We start from the raw sequence: 21,229 nt of genomic DNA on the forward strand, positions 1-21,229 counted from the left end.
TTCATGTCAAACTTAAAGGAAAGATACAAAAATAGTACAAATAGCATTTTTTCCCCTGAACCTTTTGGGCATAAGTTGATGACATGATATCTCATCAGCTCTGAATACTTTAGTGTGTGAGTCCTACCAAGTAGGGCATTCTCCTAGATAACCACAATAGAGCCATCAGAATCAGGAAATTCATATTTGATACATTACTACCATATAATCCATGAGCCCTGTTCAAGTTTTGCCAGTTGTCCCAAAAAATATCCTTTAGAGCCAAAGGCTCCAGCCCGGAGTCACATGTTGCAGTTAGTTGTCATGTTGCTTTACTTTCCTTCAATATGGAACAGTTTCTTGGTCTTTCCTTGACTTTCATGACCTTGACACTTTTAAAGATTAAAGGCCAGTTATTTTGTAGAATATTCCTCAATTGGGTATGTCTGATATTTCCTCATGATGGGATTCAGGTTATGCATTTTTGTCAGGAATTACAACAGAAGTGATGTTGTTCTAATTGCATTCTATCAGCCTATACGTTATTAAGACTTGTCTCAATAATGATAATGTTAACTTTCATCCCTTGATTATGATGATGCCTGCTAGTTTTCTCCACTGCAAAATTATTCTTTTCCCTTTATTTATTTATTTATTTATTTTTTTGAGGAAGATTAGCCCTGAGCTAACATCTGCTGCCAATCCTCCTCTTTTTGCTGAGGAAGACTGGCCCTGAGCTAACAGTCGTGCCCATCTTTCTCTACTTTATACGTGGGATGCCTACCACAGCATGGCTTGCCAAGCAGTGCTACGTCCGCACTCAGGATCCGAACTGGCGAACCCCAGGCCACCGAAGCGGAACGTGCGAATTTAACTGCTGCACCAACGGGCTGGCCCTCATGACAATATTTTTAATGGCTTACACCGCTACACCAAAAGGAACCATCTTTGAGGTTATTAGCTATACAAATTTAGGAGACCAAATAGAATAGCTGGGTCCAAGAGAGCTACCACAGACTCAGTGTTACTCTTTCATCTTTGATTAAGCTCTGAAGTACAAGCTTCTAGCCAGAGAATATGCTCCAGGTAGGTATAGAAAGCCATGCCCTGCAGCTTTTATTATATTGAGTCAGGTTTAACATTTTAGAGTTATCTTAGATGGGGAATGCCAGATCCAGACCTATGATGGATGATAAATATTTCACACCAGTTCGGGGAGGCAGCAGTGCATAAAAGCACAGACTCTGAAGCCAGACATCCTGGGTTCCAATCCTCCCTGGCATACTTACTAGCAGCAGGACCTTGCAAAAACTGCTCAAGCCTTTTTGGGCCTCAGCATCTTCATCTCTAAAATGGAGATTCTACTTCAAAGGATTGTTTAAGCAGATTAAATAATATCCTTAGAAGAGTGCCTGGCGCTAGAGGTGGATCTATCTTGAAACTAAAGACACTGAAGTTTCAGGGGCTCTCACTTGGACAGGCTACCTCCAAGGTCCTATACTTAATTTTGTATTTTTAATATTTTATTCTTTTTCTTAAAGATAATCCCTTAATTGTATAAACTTCAGGCCCTACCCAACCTGGGTCTACCCCTGTCTGGCACATAGTTAAGTGCCTGGTAAATGTTAGTTTTTATTATTTACATCTAATGTTAAGACTGGTCCACAGGCTCGCCCTGATGGCCTAATGGCTAAGTTTGGCAAGTTCTACTTTGGCGGCCTGGGTTTGGCTCCTGGGCGTGGACCTACACGACTCATCTGATAGTGGCCATGCTGTGGTGGTGGCTCACATACAAAAAGAGGAAGATTGGCAGCAGATGTTAGCTCAGGATGACTCTTTCTCAGCAAAACAAAACAAAAGAGTTGTCTTCTAGGGTGTTTTGTTTTTTTTATTGTGTGTGTGTGTGTGTGTGTATTTTGTTTTTCTTTTTACTTTTAAGTTGCTCCACATTGTAGAAAGATAAACTATAAGAAAAGCCATAATGTAGGACATTTCTTTCACTCATTCACTCATTTAAAAAATATTTATTGAGTGGCTACTATATTATAGGTGCTCACAATTTTGTGGCCAAGACAGACATGGACATAAATAATTATAATATGATATAGCAAGTGCTATAATAAATGTATGTACAGCCACATAGAGGAAGAAACAACAAACTCTAGAGGGAGTTGACAAATTGAGGCTTTTGGTTGAGCTGTTTTAATGCATAAATATGAGATTTGGAGGGTGGAGGATTATTCAGTTTGAAGCAACAACATATTCAAAGGCCTTAATTTCTTCACTGAACCTACATTATGCCAGGTTCTTTTCTGGGTGCTGGGGACACAGTGAGAAATGAGTCAGGCAAGAGCTGGGCTTTCCTGGGCTGGCACTCTAGCAGTGAGAGCACTAACGGGGTGATGATGTGAGGGAGTGTCACACAAGTGTGTGACTGTGTGTCTATTCTCAACTGAATAACGAGAAGGCTTTTCTGAGGAGGAAACATTTGAGGTGAGGCTTGAATGACAAGAAAGAATCAGACATGAGAAGACTGGGGACAGGGCAGGCACTTAAATGCAAGAATTCCTGGTAGCAAAGGACCCAGAATATCTGAAACAATTTTGGAAAAGAAAAAAAAGTTGAAGGACTCACACAACCCAATTTTAAAACTCACTATAGAGTCACAGTAATCCAGACAGTGTGGTTTTGGTACAAGAATGGAAATTTGTATCAATGGAAGAGAATAAGGAATTCATAAATAAACTTAACTACATGTGGTCAATCGAATTTCAACAAAGTTAATTCAATGGAGAAAAAGCAGTCTTTCCAAAAACTGGTGCTGAACCAATTATCCATCCATATGCAGAAATAGAACCACAACTCTTACCTTGCACTACATCAAAAAGTCAACTTGAAATGGATGATAGATATAAATATAAAACCTAAAACTATAACTTCTACAAGAAAACACAACTGAAAGTCTTTGTAATCTTGGGTTAAGTTGAGATTTCTTAGCTAGGATATACAAAACACAAACTGTAAAAAAAAAAAATTGATAAATTCAGACTTCGTCAAAGTTAAACACTTTTATTCTTCAAAAGATCTTGTTTAAAAAGTGAAAAAACAGCCACAGACTGGGAGAAAATATATGTAAAACACATATCTGATAAAGGACTGGTATCCAGAGTATAAAAAGAACTCTAATAACTCAATAAGAAAACAACCTAATTTAAAAAATGAGCAAAAGATTTGAACAAACATTTCACCAAATAAAAGATGCAGATGACAAATAAATACATAAAAAGATGCTGAACATCATTAGACCTTATGGAAATGCAAATTAAACCACAATGCCATATCACCACACACCCACTGGAATGGTTAAAGTTAAAAATACAGACAACACAAAGTGCCGGGCAGACGAGGAACAGCCAGGACCCTCAGACACTATCGGTGGGAATGCAAACCCCCTTTGGAAAACAGTTTGGCAGTTTCTTATAAAGTTACACTTACACTTACCACATAACCCAGAAATCCCACTCTTGGGTATTTACTCAAGAGAGATAAAAACATATACTCACACAAATATCTGTACATGAAAACTCATGGCAGCTTTATTGCAACAGCTCCAAACTGGAAACGACCTAAATGTCTACCAACTGGTGAACAGATATACAAATGATAGTACATCTATACGATGAAATACTACTCAGCAATAAAAAGGAATAATGCGTACAACAACGTGGATGAATCTCAAAAGCATTATGTGAAGTGAAGGAAGCTAGACACAAAACCCTACACACCGTATGATACCATTTAGTGACATTCTGGGAAAGACAAAACCACACGGACAGGAATCAAATCAGTGGTTGCCTGGGGCTGTGGTAGTTATGGGGGAGGGGACTGACTACAAAGGGGCACAAGAGAACTTGGAGGAGAGAAAAGTCCTGTATCACAATTGTCATGATTACGTTATTGTATGCATCTGCCCAAACTCAACACATTGTACATTTAAAAATGGTGAATTTTACTGTATGTAAATTATTCTTTGATAAACTTGAACTAAAGAAGAATCACCACTGGTAATGAGTGTGGTTTTAAAATGTGTCCACAAATTCTTTGACACTCTCCACTTCAAAAGGTGGAGCCTAGTTCCACTCCCCTTGAGTGTGGGCTGGATGGACTTAGGGACACACTTCTACTAAGCAGAATATGGCAGAAGTGATGGTATGTGACTTCTGAGAATAGGCCATAAAAGGCACTGCAGCTTTCTCCTTGTTCTCTCTTGGGTCACTCACTCTGAAGCCAGGTACCATGTTGTGAAGACACCCACCACCAGCCTTATAGAGAGGCCCACATGATAAGGAACTGAGACCTCTTGCCAACAACCATGTGAGTGAGGCATCTTGGAATCGGATCCTTAAGCCCCAACCCTTGAGTCAACTGGGGCTGCAGCCCTGGCTGACATCTTGTCTGCAACCTCATGAGAAATCCTGGGCCAAAACCAACTAGCTGAGCCAGTCTGGAATTCCTGACCCACAGAAACTGTGAGATAAATATTTGTTTTAAGCCACTAAGTCTAGGGTAATTTGTTACACAATTAGAGATAGCTAATATACTACTGAGAGATTGGGGAGCAATCTGCGGTGAAATTGGAGAGGGATCAGGTCTCGTAAAGACTTACAGGCACTGTGAAGACTTCAGATTTGATTCTAAGTCCAATGACAAGCCATTGGTGGTTTTATTCAGAATAACAATCACAGTTTTGCTTTAAGTAATCGCCTCACTATGGGGTGGTCAAGAATGGAGGCAGGGGGACCAGTTAGGAGGTTATTCAGTAGTACAGGTGGCAGATGGTGGGTTAGACTAGGGTGGTGACAGTGGAACTGTCTCTATAGAGTGAAGGAAGTAGAGGAATCAAGGATGAGCCTAGGGTTTTTCCTTTTTTTTTTTTTGAGGAAGATGAGCCCTGAGCTAACATCTGTGCCCATCTTCCTCTATTTTATGTGGGTCATCTACCACAGCATGGCTTGCCAAGTGGTGCCATGTCTGCACCCGGGACTGGAACCGGCGAACCCGGGCCGCCAAAGCTGACCGTGCGCACTTAACCACTGCGCCCCTGGGCTGGCCTGGGTTTTTTCGTCTGAATAGTTGAAATGAAGATAACAGTAAAAGGAACATATTGGGAGAAGTGATGGATGAAAGCAAGGCCTGAAGGACTGTATAAGCATAATGTGTTTGAGAAACTGCAAACAGGTCAGTATGGTTGGGGTTCATGGTGATTGGATGGGAGGAGAGAGTAGTAACAAACTAGGCTGAAAAGACAGGCAAGAAAGAAAGGCCCTGTTTACCATCATAGTGTCTGGATTTTATCCAGTTAGCCACTGGAAGCTATTAAAAGATTTTAAGTAAGAGAGTGATTGATTAAATTCACATTTTAGAAAGGTAACTAGCAGCAGCAATACAGAGTTTGGATCGAAAATGGGAGATTCTGGAAATCAGGAGACATTTTGAATAATTTTCTGATTTTTAGGAGGCAATATAGTACAGTAGAAAGAATACAAATGGCTTTGGAGTCAGATAGACCCAAGTTCAAATCTCGGCATAGCAAGTTACCATCTATTACTGGCTGAACTGTGTCCTCCTCCAAATTCATATATTGAAGTCCTAATCCCCAGTACCTCAGATATGACCTTACCTGGGAACAGTCATTGCAGACGCAATTAGTTAAGATATGGTCATATTGGAGTAGGGTAGGCCCCTACTCCAATATGACGAGTATCCTTATAAAAAGGAGAAATTTGGTCACAGACATGCATACAGGGACGATGCTATTTGAATATGAAGGCACAGATCTACAAGTCAAGGAATGCCAAAAATTACCAGCAAAACACTAGAAGCTAGGGGAGAGGCATGGAGCAGACTCTGCCTCACAGCCCTCAGAAGGAACCACTGTGCCGACACATTGATCTTGGACTTTTAGCCTTCAGAAGTGTGGGGTAATAAATTTCTAAGTCACTCAGCTTGTGGTAGTTTGTTATGACAGTCCTAGCAAACTAACACACCATCTGTGTGACCTTGAACGAATTATTTTATCTTGCTAATCCCTAGTGTCCTAATCTGTAAAATGGGGGTAATTTTATCTAATAGGGTAGTCAGGAGGATTAAATGAAATGGCATTTGCAAAACACCTGGCATAAGCAGGCACTACATAAATATTATTTTACATTTCTGAGACACTAATGCTACCCAAGGAAAATGGGACATTTCTGGAGACTTTTGGAAAGATTGACTGCAACTATCAGGGTCATGTGCAATACAACCTAAAGTAACAGGACGGGTAAGATGATCTCAGAATCCCTTTTTCCTGTTGGATTCCCTAGAGAAGAGCCCCAGACTATCTTGCTCTCTGTGAAAATGTAGCTTCTTTTAGGGTAGAACACTAGTACCAGAACCAAAAGCACCCTGAAAGGCAGGAAGATTGAGGCTAACGGCCTGTGGTGGGGTACAGTGGGGAAGGGAACGAGGTGAACAAAGCTGGAGAAGAATGGGCCAGATGCCTGAGGCCTCCAGCTTCCCTGCTCACTTCCTTAGGTAAAAGATTTAGGCTGGGGGTTGTCCTCTCCTCAGCTCCATAAGGGAAACCCAACAGAGGCCTCACCGGTCTCTGGAACGCCTAGTCCTTTCAAGCAGGACGTCCCTTGCCAAAGCAAACAATCCCAGCTCCACGATTGTGCTCCGGCTAGGGTAGGGGAGAACAAAGATCTCTTTCTTTGCTTCCTCAACTCTATGGCTCTGGCCAAAGGCACTGTTTACACAATCTTCTCTGGTGAAGAATTTGTTCCTTTTCTCTCTAGGTTGCAGCTGGAAAAGATTGACTCCCTCCCTGCCTGTAGCTTTTCCCTAGACCTCTGGTCAGGAAAAGTGTCCAATACCTGAACCTCCCACCCTCGGAAAAGATGTCAGCACACTTAGGAGTATCTCCAGGCCCTTCTGTGATGTGACAGAGAACATCGAAGTTTTAGTGGCAGAAAGCCTGTCTGGCAGGGAAAGGGAGGCTGGCTGGAGAGATCAGAAGCCCAGCTTGTCTCCATTCCAATTCTGTTTATTCCTCCCTCGCTCACTCCGAAGGATTCTTAGGCTTTCCCAAGTCCATTTCCATGAGTGAATCAAATAATCAAAATCCGGGGCAGATTTGGGTTCCTTCTTTAAAAGGCTGAGGTGGATAGAATGAAAATAGTATTTTCTAGTGGGAAAAGTTTTTCTTTAGTCTTTAGTTTACTATCTCCAGCAGCACATATGTTTCCCTCAGGCCCCAAAAACAAAAGGAGAAAAGGAAGGCCCAGAGTGGTGGAGTCTAATTTTAGCACTGGCAGAGAATCCTGGTGTTAAGTTACTCCTTGTAAATTGGTAACTAAGAAACAGCAGAGATAGAGACAATTCACAAGATCTGGGTCTCCAACAAGAAGTTTTAAAATCTAATTTCACTTATTTCTATGACATCTCCAGGAGGCACACCTCAAGGAAATATGCCCATTTCACACAAGGGAAGGAGCTTGAAGCACAAGAAGAGTTAACCAAAAGTGACTCGAACCCCGGATTCTGGGACTTTCAATCTGGTCAACTCCATAGGGCCTAGCTGCTTTCCAAAAATTTTATGGGTCTTTTGCACTACACAATTTTTCCCCGAGCTAAATCCCCACTGACTATTCTCTTGCTGCTAAGGGAGTTATGGGCTAGCTGTTTGTTACCCTATGCTGCTATGTTTTGGAAACTTAAAAGTCCCTGCTCCAGCTGTTGGGAGATGTGGAGGGAAAGGCCTTAGGGGTACAAAGGGGATGCAAGTCTGTTCATGCTCAGATACCATCCCTACACACACACAACCACTTGCCCCAGCAAGATCTCCAGAGTTGGTTTCTGTAAAAGCAGCTACACAGTTCCTGGAAGGCTCTAATCCACAATGGTTAAAAATATCCATCTTAGGGGCAGAGCTGAACCAACTAAACTGAGCCTGCCCAGAAACCCAGGGAATGAGCAGTGGGGTAAAATAAACCCAGGGGTAGGCAAAATTCTGCCTATTTGCAAGATAACAGGGGTAGTAATTATAAGAAAGACAGATCAATCATCTTCACTGAGAAATCTGAAAAACTGTCCAGATTTGTCTTTCTCTCCCCTCCAGGGCTATCCTGGCTCCCATACCTTGTGGCGTGATATAATGCAAGGAGCTTTGGTCATGGGTTTCTATTCTGTTTTATCACTTCCTACCTAGGTAACCTCAAGGACTAAGTCATGATTCTTGAATCTGAGTTTTAGTTATCTCATCCATTGAAACAAGAAAGAAATACCTACTTCACACAAATGAAACAGTTATAGTAAAGAGTATGGCATACAATTTTTGTTTAAAGGTATTTCCTAGTTTAGCCGTCCTGAGCTAGATCAGATTCAACAAAGTTAGGAGGCAGAGGGTCAGATAAGCCAACTTTTGGAGTTTCCTTTCAGTGCAAGATTCAGATGAAACCTCACTCCTTTTCCAGATGGAAGACTGCACTTGTATTAGCTTTCTATTGCGACGTAACAAATCATGAGAAACTCAGTGGTTTAAAACAACATCCATTTATTATCTTATGTCCTGTGGATCATAAATCCAGGCAAGCTTGACTGGGTTCTCGGCTTAGGGTCTCACAAAGACAAAGTCAAGAAAGGTGTTGACTGGGCTGGGCTCTTATCTAGAGGTTCTGAGGAAGAGTCCACTTTCAAGCTCATTCAGGCTGTTGGCAGAATTCAGCTCCTTGCAGTTGTAGGACTAAGGTCCCCATTTTCTTGCTGCCTGTTGGTTAGGGGCTCAATTTCAGCTCTTAGAGGCCACTTTCCAGTCCTTGCATATGGTCTCCTCCAGCTTCAAAGCCAGCAACAGCACATCGAATCCATCCTTCAAATCTCTCTGATTGCTCCTTCTGCCACCAGCCTGAGAACACTCTTTGCTTGTAAGGGCTCATGTGATGAGATCAGGCTCACGTAGACAGTCTCCCTTAGTCAACTGCGTCATGTAATATAACATAACCATGGACATGACATCTCATCAAATTCACAGGTCCAGGGATTCGAGCAGGATATATTTAAGAAGTCATTTAAAAAATTCTGCCTACCACAGTACTTATTCAAAAGATGAAAGGGAATGATCTCTTTTGGGGTAGAAGGAGGAAGGAAGTGAGAACAAACTATCTGTAACTAACCATTTACACTAATAAGAAGCCAAGCATTTGCAGTGGGAGGCCAGACATCATCCCTAGCACTCTGTCCATCACGTCTTCTGCCATTCATAAACTGGTTGTTGTGATCACAATGTACTAAGACTCACAGTACCTTGAGGTTATGCTCAAAAATAAAGACATTTAAGAAATGCGTGGGGACTAAAAAATCTTCCTATGTTTTAGTTTTTCCTCATCAAACAGTGACAACACCAAGCTGCCCAAGAGCGTGTTCTAAGAATACATGTTAGAAAATGCATATTTTTAGATATGGCTCAATAAAGACCAAGTTTCATTGCTCAAAACTTGGAAGACTAAGACAGTATTCTCTACTCACCAGTGTGATGGTACTCTTCTTCCTTTTTCTATTTCAGAATTCAACTTGAATATTCTTTCATCTTTTTTGTTGAATGGAGGTAAGACACAAAGCAAGCTTTGGGTTCCTGGACACCAATTTAAGCTAAATCACCAGTGTGGCTGCTCAGCAGCTTCCCCATCCTGATGACCTGAGAAGGCCTCAAACTAAATGAATCCTGAAAGGAAGGCTGGAACAGGGTTCCTCATTACTGCGGTTCAGCATTTAGATGATTTTCAAAGGACATCATTTTCTTCTAATTAGGATGGCACTCCTCCCCTGGTACTGAAGAAACACAACTAACTCGAAGAAACAGAAGTAAGGAGGAGAGCAAGCCCCAGGGGTTTTCTCTCCAGAGGCTTTATGGCCAGACTTTATAAATTTTGGAAACTCAGTTCTCTTTTCTGTCAACCATAAAAGAGGGAGAAACTGTCTAAAAAAATGCCTATAATGTGCTCTGAGCTCCTTGGAGAATGAGAAAGCAAATTATAATCAATATACATTGGACTTTGACAGCACCACCCTTTCCAAAGACTCAAGGTACCCCTGGTGCACACACATAACTCCTGGGATGAGAATTATTATCCCTATTTAGTAGGTGGGGAGAAACCGAAGTTCTAGAAAGTTATTGGTTAGTGATCTGCCCAACATCTCAGTGCCCAATGAAAAGGAAAGATTAGAACTAACATTTCCTGATTTCAAATCATGCGCTCTTTCTAAAACTACAAGAACAAGCAGAAAGCTTTCATTCTATGTTATCAAAGTTGGGAACATCTTCAGAAAATTGGCTCTTGGATCCTCTCTACTAAAACAGCACTCCTCTGCCTCAAGCTGTTGGAAACTTGAGTTGCCAAGAAGTATCTCTTGGGGCCTGAAAGGAGGTTGCCTTGACTCTTCCTGAAGAAATTTGCTTCCAAGCTTCTTGCAGCACCATCTCATCGCTCACCTCAGAGAGCAAAAAAAACCCCCACGTGGGCCACCAAGCCATACTCTCTCCAAGCACCTGAGTTGTTAAGGGGTTAGCTAGATTCAATCCCAAAGAAAGGGCCAAGGAGAGAAATAAAGCACAGGTGACTCTGACCTGATGATCTGAGAAGGGATGGGCCACAGAGGCACCCACCAGAGGTTAAACTCAGGTCACCAAAACAAAAAGAGGGCTATTCTGGAGGCCAGAACCTGAGTCCCAGCCTCTCGCTTTCCCGCATGAACAACATGAGCTTCAGCACCCGCTCCACCTTCTCCACCAACTACCAGTCCCTCGGCTCCGTGCAGTCGCCCAGCCACTGGGGCCGGCCGGTCAGCAGCGCAGCCAGCGTCTATGCAGGCGCCAGGGGCTCGGGCTCCCACATCTCCGTGTCCCGCTCCTCCAGCTTCCGGGGCAGCTGGGGGGCCAGGGGTCTGGCCGCGGGGATGGCCGGGGGTCTGGTGGGCGTAGGAGGCATCCAGAGTTAGGAGGCCATGCAAGACCTGAATGACCGCCTGGCCTCCTACCTGGAGACCTGGTAAGGAGCCTGGAGACCGAGAATCGGAGACTGGAGAGCAAGATCCAGGAACACCTGGAGAAGAAGGGGCCCCAGGTCCGAGACTGGTGGCCTTACCTCAAGACCATTGAGGAGCTGAGGAATCAGATCTTTGCAAATTCTGTGGACAATGCCCGCATCGTTCTGCAGATTGACAACGCCCGTCTTGCTGCTGATGACTTCAGAGTCAAGTATGAGACGGAGCTGGCCATGCACCAGTCTGTGGAGAGTGACATCCATGGGCTCCGAAAGGTCATTGATGACACCAATGTCACTAGGCTGCAGCTGGAGACGGAGATCGAGGCTCTCAAGGAGGAGCTGCTCTTCATGAAGAAGAACCACGAGGAGGAAGTGAAGTGTCTTCAGAACCAGATTGCCAACTCTGGGTTGACCGTGGATTTGGATGTCCCCAAATCTCAGGACCTCAGCAAGATCATGGCTGACATCCGAGCCCAGTATGAAGAGCTGGCTCGGAAGAACCGAGAGGAGCTGGACAAGTACTGGTCTCAGCAGATTGACCATAGTGGTCACCACGCAGACCGCAGAGATAGGCATTGCTGAGGCCACACTCAAGGAGCTGAGGCACACGGTGCAGTCCTTGGAGATCGACCTGAACTCGATGAGAAATCTGAAGGCCAGCTTGGAGAACAACCTGAGGGAGGTGGAGGCCCGCTTCGCCATGCAGATGCAGCAGCTCAATGAGATCCTGCGGCACCTGGAGTCCGAGCTGGCCCAGACCCGGGCAGAGGGCCAACGCCAGACCCAAGAGTACGAAGCCCTGCTGAACATCAAGGTCAAGCTGGAGGCTGAGATCGCCACCTACCGCCGCCTGCTGGAAGCCGGGGAGGACTTCAGTCTTGGTGACGCCCTGGACAGCAGCAGCTCCTTACAAACCATCCAGAAGACCACCCCCCGCAGGACTGTGGATGGCAGATTGGTGTCCGAGACCAATGACACCAAAGTTCTGAGGCATTGAGGCCGCAGAAGCAGGGTACCCTTTGGGGAGCAGTAGGCCAATAAAAAGTTCAGTGGTCACTGGACCACACTTAAAAAAAAAAAAAAGAGGGCTATTCCTCATCTCCAAGTACGCACTTTCCACCTCCTCTTGGCTGGAGGAGCTGTTCTTGTGAGGTCCACTTAGAGCCCCACAGTCCAGAATATAGTTATTTGGGAGTAGGAAAGTAATCCGGAAGCAAATGCGGATAGGATCCCTCTCAACCCTGATCACAAGAGCAAAAGGGCAAGGGGGAATGATTTGGGGGGACCTGCTTACTGAGATTCAGTTTACTCTGGGGTCAAGTCTTGGCCCTGGGTTTTAATTAGTCATTTATTGAACCAAAAAAACCGTTGTGGTCTACATTATCATGAAAGGACTTCAATTTATACCCAGTTATTTCAAGTATGTGCAAGGCTTAAAGTTTATCTAGCCTTTAGAAAAGATAATTCTTTACCTTTATACTAACCCCACTGTCCAAAGTCCCTCAAGGCGTTTTTAAGGGAAAAGGTTTATCTGTGCTTACCCTGCCCTCTCCTTCTTGCTCGGGCAACAGTGGCCTAGGGGAGAGTCCCACAAGACCAACAGTGTGGTGGTCTTACACCCTGGGCTATAAGACATGATCCTTGCTCTGGCTCCAGCTCTGCGGGTGAATGTTCCTCAGAGAATCCTTTGATTTGCCAGTGTCAGTTTCCTCACTTGAGAAGTGAGGTGGTTGGTTTGATGATTAAATAAAAAATGTGACTAAAATATTGCTGAGATGCGTCATGCCAGATACTTGTAGGGATACACAGATGAACATGACATAGTCCCTGCCTCAAGAAACTGATAATCTAACTTAGAAGAAAAGGTGTACACACATGTGCTCATGCACACACAAATCCAATTTATCATAGATCACAAGCAGTACAAAGGATACAACACGCTCTACGGCCATTTATATGGATTAATGCTTATTTGACTGAAGGCAGATGGAAACCAGATGAAAGCTTCAGAGAGGAAGAGGTACCATTTAAGCTGCCTCTCACAATAAGAGTTTGAGGGGCTGGCCTGGTGGCATAGAGGTTAAGTTTGTGTGCTCTGCTTTGGTGGCCCGGGGTTCACGGGTTTGGATCCTGGGAGCCATGCTTTGGTGGGGTCCCATATACAAAATAGAGGCAGATTGGCATGGATGTTAGCTCAGGGACAATTTTCCTCACAAAAACAAACAATAACAACAAAGAATAAGGAGAGTTTGAGAAAGAGGAAAGTGAGCAAAGATTCAAGTAAAGAAAGCAGAGATGGCCAAAGGGCAAGGCCCAGAGACAGGAAAGTATCTGAAAAATGACAAATAGTTCACTTTGGGTAGACTGTATGGGAATAAGAAAAGATAAAGCTGAGAAAGTTGAGGTCAGCCTGTTTTTGAATTGGTAAATGGCAAAACCAGTCCTATGCTTAAGGAGGATTAACCTGGCAGTGGTGGGTACAAGGAAATGCTAGAGGGAAGACTGGAGGCAGAAGGCCAGTTAAGAGGTTATTGCAATAGACCAGGTGGGTGGCAATGAAGGCCTGAGCCAGGAGAGTGGCAGTGAAAGCCAGGAGAGTGGCAGTGGGAACAGAGCCCATTACTCAAAATTTTAAGCCAGCACAGTAAGTTGCTACTGACCCAACAGGTCAAAGTAACAGGCCATCCTAGGTGAAAATTATTAAAAAGAAGAACCAATAAATAAAGCTTGCCTGACATAGAGAACGAAGAACAAGTGGCCCCAGACCCATGTGAAGTTTAGAACCGTCACCACCCTCCAGGCCTTAGACTCCTTCCGAGGCACTCAGCCAACTGTGGAAAAGAAATACACACAGGAGACTCAAGAAACATCTTATTAATACAGTATTTATTTGTCTTCCTTCTGTCAAACCCTGAGCCAACCACTTTCCCCAGGCTGCCTGGGGAGGTATAGGAAAAGGAACACACAGGGCAGACGAGACACGGGAGAAAGAACTATGGGAGGTGGAGATGGCTTCTTCACATGGCGAAGAGGATGAGAAAGGCCACCATCAGGCAAAAAAGCCCCATGGCCTCGGAGAGGGCAAAGCCCAGAATGGCGTAGGAGAAGAGCTGTTGCTTCAGAGAAGGGTTCCTGGGAGAAGGGGAGGAGAAATGACTGAATTTCTACCCCACGCAAAGAAAAGGATACACATCAAAGCTGGGCTCATGGAGAATTCACCTCCACAAGCTCATCTTATGTAATGAGTCTCTCAGAGTGACACCATCATGCCCAATTCTTACCCTGAGGGCTCTACAGAGACCGAATGAAGGGAGTGGACAATCCAAAATTCTCTAACATGGCCCAGGTACAAACATTACCTCCCCTAGTGGATCACCCATTGCATCAAAGCAGGGGATCTTAAAGGCTTGTTCGACTGCCTCCCGTTCACTCTCTAAGGCAGTCTCTGGGGCGTGTTCTCAGAACCCGAGGGCTTTATGGAACACGATTAGAAATACTCTGTTTTGGAGGACAAGGGAGTTTGGAGGGACAGACTACCTTCTCTCATTTCAAAATAGTCAAGACTTCAGGCTTTAAGAAGCTATAAATGATCTGTGAGGTCTAGACGATATAAATCAAAATGGGACTCAGGACTTCCAACTTTGAAAGTCAATATATAACTTCTATTTCGCTTACTCTGTCACCCTTGGAAGCCTTGATGGATAAGGTAAAGCAACACCAGCTCTTAACAGAATCATGGACACAGCAGCAGTGAGGCTTCTTGTTTCACACAAATCCTAAAAAATAAACCTATTTCCCCAAGACATTAAGAGAACTTGTGGGTCTCCAGAGGATTAATTTAGTTCTAACAGTGAGTTGCCCAGAGTTGGTGAGGACCCAAGTGTCAGGGAGTTGTGGGGCTGGCTGCACAGGCAGTTTTCCCAGGAGTGACGGGGGGAATTCCTGGGGATGGGGAAAAACAGCAGCGAAGCCACTATGCTGACTGAGGCTCTAGAGCAGGGATAGCAAACTTTTTCTGTAAAGGGCTCGATGATAAATATTTTAGGTTTTGTGTGTCACATATGGTCTCTGTTGCCTGTTTTTTTCCCCATGACCCTTTAAAATGGTAAAACCTATTCTTAGCTCAGCTATACAAAATGAGGCTGTGGCCCAGATATGGCCCTCTGGCCTTAGTTGGCCGACTCCTACTCTAAACCAAAGCTGTTTAATAGAACTTTCCAATATGGTAGCCACTACTCACATGTGGCTACTGAGCCACATTAAAAGTACACAAAATTTAAACCCTGTGTACTTTTAATTAAAATTTAAATTCAAACAGCCACATGTAGCTAGCGGCTACTATATAGGATAATGCAGCTATAGATCCGCAAATAGTTCTGCCCAGACCTTTGGAAGCATACGGAGGGTCCATCTTACCTGGCATAACCAATGATGAGGCTCCCAAATACAGTCCCAATTCCAGCCCCAGAGCCGGCCACCCCTACTGTGGCAGCCCCAGCCCCAATGAACTTGGCTGCTGTGTCGATGTCCCTTGAAATGGCGCTGGTTTGCAAGCCGCGGCTAGGAATAAGTGAGGTCAGGGGACGTGGGGCTGACAAGCTGCTGAGGGTCTGTGAAGAAGAAGCAGACAGAAACTAAAGTTTTTAGGAAACTCCTTTTTTGCTTTGGAAACTTTTATACCATTGAAACTCTTTGTGCTATCAAATCCCATGGTTTCTCCCCCAAACAGAAAAGTCTTTTAACTCCCTACAATGCTGCCAAGCAGAACTTTTTAATGCAAGAGGTGGATGTCAAATACCTTCAAAATTCAGGTATGGTTGAGAAGTCAGAGACTGAAGCCCTAGCCTGTTCTTGGTGCCCCAAGAAGATCATCTTCTGGGACTAAATGCTCCCAATTGAAGTCAGTAAACTAGGTCAGGTAATGGCAGTTAGCAGCAGCACACATGGGCATGTGCTGTCAGTGGCAAAAGCTGGAACACTAGAGCATATATGGTATCAACTGTCCTCTATCTTAACTAAAGCCAATGGCCTTGACCCTTCACTAATTTTAGTCTGTGATAATGTCCTCAGCACTCCCCCTACTGGTTCTGCCAGGTAACCCTCCTTACCCCCTACCCCCAAACCACAGGCCCGATTCCACCTATAAGGTACCTCATCTGTCAGTGTCTCTGGTCGTTTCAGCACCACTGCAGACAGTGATCGGCTCAGCAGCTGAGAGGTGCTCCTGACCTAGTGAAACAACACAAGTGCAAGATGGTCAAGGAAGGCTCTGGAGAGGAGTTTCAGAACCATCCCAAGTTGTTACTTGGATGCCCCCTTCATTCTTCCCAACTTAAACAGAATCTTGGATCATTCTTTTACTTTTACCAAATTCTAGATTCAGGAACCACATCATTTCTCTCATTTCTCAGGCATCTCCTTTGCTTTAAGAGAAGAAAGTCTAGGGGCCAGCCCTGCGGCCTAGTGGTTAAGTTCGGCCTGCTCTGCTTCAGTGGCCCAGGTTTGGTTCTTGGGTGCAGATCTACACCACTTGTCGGCAGCCATGCTGTGGTGGCAACCCACCTACAAAATAGAGGAAGACTGGCAGATGTTAGCTGAAGGCGAATCTTCCTTAGCAAAAAAAAAAAAAAAAAAAAAGACAGAGAGAGAGAGAGAGAGAAGAAAGTCTACTTCCTTTTGGAAGGAATTACCTACCTGCGTTGAACCCTTTTACAGGCCTTGAGAATGGGAAGAAATCTAAGCCTCAGAAGCGTTTGCTTCACTCAGTAATAGAGATATATTGGTAATGGTCAGCCCATAAGAAGGAAGCCAATGACTGGAGCATCCTTCCCTAAACACATCCTTCTGGAAAACTGGCACAAAGATCCATGCCTAAAATTCACCCCCTCCTGGCAGCCTTTTCTGACTAATCCCAAGCCAGTGTCTCCAAAGCAGACAACACGGTAGTTTAACAGCCAGGGCTTCAGTCAGACAGATCTAGACTCAAATTTTAGCTCTATGTCCGCTGTGTGATCTTAGGACAAGCCACTTAAGTCCTTCTAAGTCTACTTTCTCATCTATCAAATGGGAATAATATATCTCAGGGTTGACTGGAGGAGTAACTGAGATCATGTATACAAACTGGTAAAACTCAGTGCTGGCCATACTAAGTGCTCAATAAATGGTACCCACTAATAGCATTGCTCCTTTTCACTTATGGATGGATGAACCAATTGTCTGCACCATCTAATAATTTCTAATTTCTTCTGAGTCAAATATTTTTCCTGTGTGTATTTATCTGCTGTTGAGCTTCCCACCCAACTTTAAGCTCCCAGAAGGAACGCCTAGCTGTGGCTCTCTGACGCTCAGGACAAGATCCTATACACAGCGTATATCCAGTCCATGTGAGGCAATCTACTTCATGTTTACCATTTCTGGCTGGGTTCCAGTTTATACGAACACAGAGTTTCAGGAAAGGAATAACTTGATCTCAGTTTAGATTCTCATTTATACTCTTACTCTTAAGATGGCTGGATGAGAAGAATTAACTGGCCTCCAAGGGATATGAGGCAGGGGGGTGAATGGTAAGCATTCACTCTCACCTGCCAGGCTAGCACAGCAAAGGGCCTTCCCTGAGCCCAGCTGTGAAGAACAAAGTCTGAGAAGGAAGAGACAAGACACAGCTCCTTAAAAACTCTCCTGGAGGGGCCGGCCCTGTGGCCAAGTGGTTGGGTTCGTGCACTCTGCTTCGGCGGCCCAGGATTTCCCCGGTTCGGATCCTGGGCGCGGAGATGCCACTGCTCATCAAGCGATGCTGAGGAGGCATCCCACATGCCACAACTAGAAGGACCCACAGCTAAAAATATACAACTATGCACTGGGGGGCTTTGGGGAGAAAAAGGAAAAATAAAATCTTTAAAAATAAAAAAAAACCCTCTCCTAGAAAAGGGAGGTACTCACCGAGGGGGTGGAGACAAACTTGGCGCAGGCATACATTTTCAGGGGATGAGGGGCGGTGGCAGGAGAGCTGGAATTACAGAAGCAGCATTGTAAATACTGTCCTTGTGCACCAAAGGACATCCTTATAGGCAGAAAAGGTGCTCTGGAAAATTTAAACGGCCTAGAGAGCAGAGTGACTGACCTCAAGCCATCAGCAAAGATGGAATTAGAACCCTGAAGTCAAGATTTCCTCCACACAGCTTCCAAGATTTCCTTAGAATCAAGTGACTTGCCCTGGTCTGAACAGCCACTTGGTCCCAGCTTTAAGACCTGTTATCCATTTCCATAGCCACGTGAGTTGGGGTTGTCAGAGGAATCTCCCCAAAGTCCTCTGCCTAAGTTTTCCTCAGCTTCCATTCAAAAGGAATCCTTCTCAAGACTTCATTGTCTGGGCCTAAAAAAGTGGCCTTTAAAGACTCTTGGGAGTTTTGTTGAAGGCCAAGACACTGCAACGGTCTCCAACAATCTTTTTCCTGAATTACCTGAAAGAAATTATTTGGTTCCTCAAAATACTTCAATTTTCTACATTAACAGGGTGAGGCGTATCAGTGAGGAACTGCCAGTAGTCATGCGCTGCATAACATTTCAGTCAACGAGGGACCACATATACAACAGTGGGCCATAAGATTAGTACCATATAGCCTAGGTGTGTAGGAGGCTATGGCATCAAGGTTTGTATAAGTACTCTCTATGATGTTTACACAACGACAAAATCGCCTACCAATGCATTTCTCAGAACACATCCTGTTGTTAAGCGACAGGTAACTGTACTCTAATTAGCAATGACTATTAAAGTATTTGTTTTCACCATCACACTAAGGGGTATTCAATTTTGTATCCCAAAGATCTAAAATAATGCTGACACTCTGTAGTCACTTAAGCTGGTAGAATTGAACTTACCTGAGAAGAGTGGGTGAATTAAAATTAAACCTACAAGTGGGTTTCCCAAGTGAGAGGCCCATCTGAACTAGAGTTATCTGGGGGTAGGGATGATGTATGAATTAAAAATGCATATTCTTGGGCCTTAGACCTTCCTGGTCAAGATCTCTGGGGATAAGGTGCCAAGTACCCTGTATTTCAAACAAGCTTCTCAAATGATTCTTAGGTATACTGAGAGCACAGTCTTAAAACCAGTCTTGAACTCTTCTCATTCTTAACTCAATGCTTTCTAATATGCTACAGGTTGAAATACCATGATTATTTAGGCATGTTAAATGACACTTCCTTAAATGAGTTGGACTCATATTTTCCCAGGTTACACTTCTGAATCCAGAATCTTAGTTACTTGTAGATTAAAGGATATCTTCAACTCTTGTCCCGTCTAGAACTCTAATTTTGACCCATATGTAACTCTAATCCAATTCAACCTGTCCGACTATTCAGGTTTTCTTGGGTTAAAACCCCAAATTTCTTTACAGCTTTAAAAAAGGGAGCACTGGGGGGCCAGCCCGGTGGCGCAGCGGTTAAGTTCGCACGTTGCGCTTCTCGGTGTCCCAGGGTTCACAGGTTCGGATCCCGCTTGGCAAGCCATGCTGTGGTAGGCGTGCCACATATAAAGTAGAGGAAGATGGGCATGATGTTAGCTCAGGGCCAGGCTTCCTCAGCAAAAAGAGGACTGGCAGTAGTTCGCTCAGGGCTAATCTTCCTCAAAAAAAAAAAAAAAAAAGGGAGCACCGTTTTTTCCCAAGGCAATTAAACCTCAATATCATCATTTGTAAAATACAGTTCTTAGGGGGATTAAATGAAATAACATATGTAAAGAACCGAATGTGGTGCTGGCATGTAATAAGCCCACAGCAAAGGGTGGCAATTAAGGGAGCCAGCATGCAGTGCAGATGCCCTCAGTGGTCACCTAGCCTGGCCAAGTCTGCAATTGTCAGCCTACACCACCTCGGATCAGGCACTATCCAGAACCAGAGGGCCTAAATCATCCTGGGTTTCTTCCTCAGCGTCGATGAGTCATGGTAATAAACGGTTGCTGACTTAACCACTCCCTTCCTTAAACCTTCTTTTCCTCTTGAAGGCCGAGTCTGGGCACTCCTAGTAAACCCTTGACAGGAGAGCTGGCATGTGGGGACCATCCCCTGCTGGCACTGTCCCATCCTTTTGGGGCTGCTACCTCCAATGGAAAACCTATTAGTCCACCGTTTGCGTTCTTTCCAACTTCCCCGGAGTGGAAGGAAGAGAACAGTAGTGGGAGAGAACCAATGGTTCCAAGGAAACCGGCCTCTTCTCTGCCATAGCTCTCCCGGGCCACAGCCTCAAGGGCTGGACTGTTCTGTTCACTTCTGCCACGTTCACGGTTTAGTTTTTAAATGGAGGGGCGCTGACTAGAGGAGTTGGTGGCTTTAGACGATCTACTATTTCCACTGCTCGGCACCTGAGGTGCTGGGGCCGAAAGTCTGAAGGTTTCAGGACAAGGCAGGCACGAGTCGAGAGGAGAGGAGGGGGGACTCTGGGGATGGTGACAACTCTGAACGGGCAAGAGGGTGAGAAAAGAGCGTTTATAAGGGCTGAGTCGGAAGAGGTGAAATGAACACTCTGGGATGCGACTTTCGCCGGGTCCAAGGCACCCTCCCCCGACGGGACATCCAAGATGGCGCCAGGCGCGCGCGGTTGGAGGTCACCAGCACGCGGAAGGGGCAGCCCTAAGGCGCGGGGATACCAGCAGCAAGAGGGGGCGTGAGGACCGGGGTGGGAGCATGCAAGGTAAGGGCCTCAAAGCATCCGCGCGAAGTGGGGTGCCCGCGCGCCTGCGCAGCGCGACGCGGGCGCGAGGGTCCAAGGCCTTACCTGCTCCCACTGCAGAGAACACAGAGAGGGGCGGGGGGCGGGAATAGCGAAAGGAAGGCTCGGCGCCTGCGCGGCCCGAACCAACGAGTCGCTCCGCCAAGGATAGATGGATTGCAATGTTGAGGGTCGGCCCCGGCGCCACAGCGCCGCCTGCCAGCTCTGTGGTGGCATCCGATCAGTCGCTCCACCTGGCGTTGGAGAGGAGAAACTGCAGGCGGAGCCGACCGTGTGCAGAAATGAGGACAACTCCGCAGTGTAAGCCGATCTGTAACGTGGCCTGCGGTTTGGTCTGCACAGCGTTTGGATCTTGGACTCGAGTTCCCTTTCCAAGCATGCGCAGTCACATTGCAAAAAGAGGAAAAAAACCTACTCAGAAACTCAGTGTTAAATAGCAC

At 45.0% G+C, this 21,229-nt stretch overlaps 1 protein-coding gene and 1 pseudogene across 2 annotated transcripts; one reads left to right on the plus strand and one right to left on the minus strand.

Annotated features, from left to right (window-relative positions):
* Positions 1–8,535: 8,535 nt before the first annotated feature.
* LOC139041519 (keratin, type I cytoskeletal 18 pseudogene) lies at positions 8,536–14,179 on the plus strand (annotated as a pseudogene).
* On the minus strand, positions 13,933–21,186 carry ATP5MC2 (ATP synthase membrane subunit c locus 2). Of its 2 annotated transcripts, none has more exons than XM_014836306.3 (5): positions 20,835–21,186; positions 18,003–18,069; positions 16,215–16,292; positions 15,480–15,673; positions 13,933–14,195 (listed from the first exon to the last, which is right to left on the minus strand). In XM_014836306.3, exons 2-5 carry the CDS (start codon positions 18,036–18,038, stop codon positions 14,081–14,083), a joined length of 423 nt encoding a protein of 140 aa, XP_014691792.2. In that variant the 5' UTR covers positions 18,039–18,069; positions 20,835–21,186; the 3' UTR covers positions 13,933–14,080. The 2 variants fall into 2 exon arrangements, with proteins under 2 accessions (XP_014691792.2, XP_070350171.1); XM_070494070.1 differs by lacking the exon at positions 20,835–21,186 and adding an exon at positions 18,184–19,684.
* Between the last annotated feature and the right edge of the window lie 43 nt (positions 21,187–21,229).

The sequence above is a fragment of the Equus asinus genome, chromosome 22 (assembly GCF_041296235.1).
Source record: "Equus asinus isolate D_3611 breed Donkey chromosome 22, EquAss-T2T_v2, whole genome shotgun sequence".
NCBI lineage: Eukaryota > Metazoa > Chordata > Mammalia > Perissodactyla > Equidae > Equus > Equus asinus.

Bases quoted from the DNA above. Each gene is read 5' to 3' on its own strand.
- ATP5MC2 (XM_014836306.3), bottom strand. From the start codon at position 18,038: ATGTATGCCTGCGCCAAGTTTGTCTCCACCCCCTCG. The intron at 16,293-18,002 runs GTGAGTACCTCC...TTGTTTCACTAG, and splicing joins AGTTTGTCTCCACCCCCTCG to GTCAGGAGCACCTCTCAGCT. The intron at 14,196-15,479 runs GTAAGATGGACC...CCCTTCTCCCAG, and splicing joins CTCATCATTGGTTATGCCAG to GAACCCTTCTCTGAAGCAAC.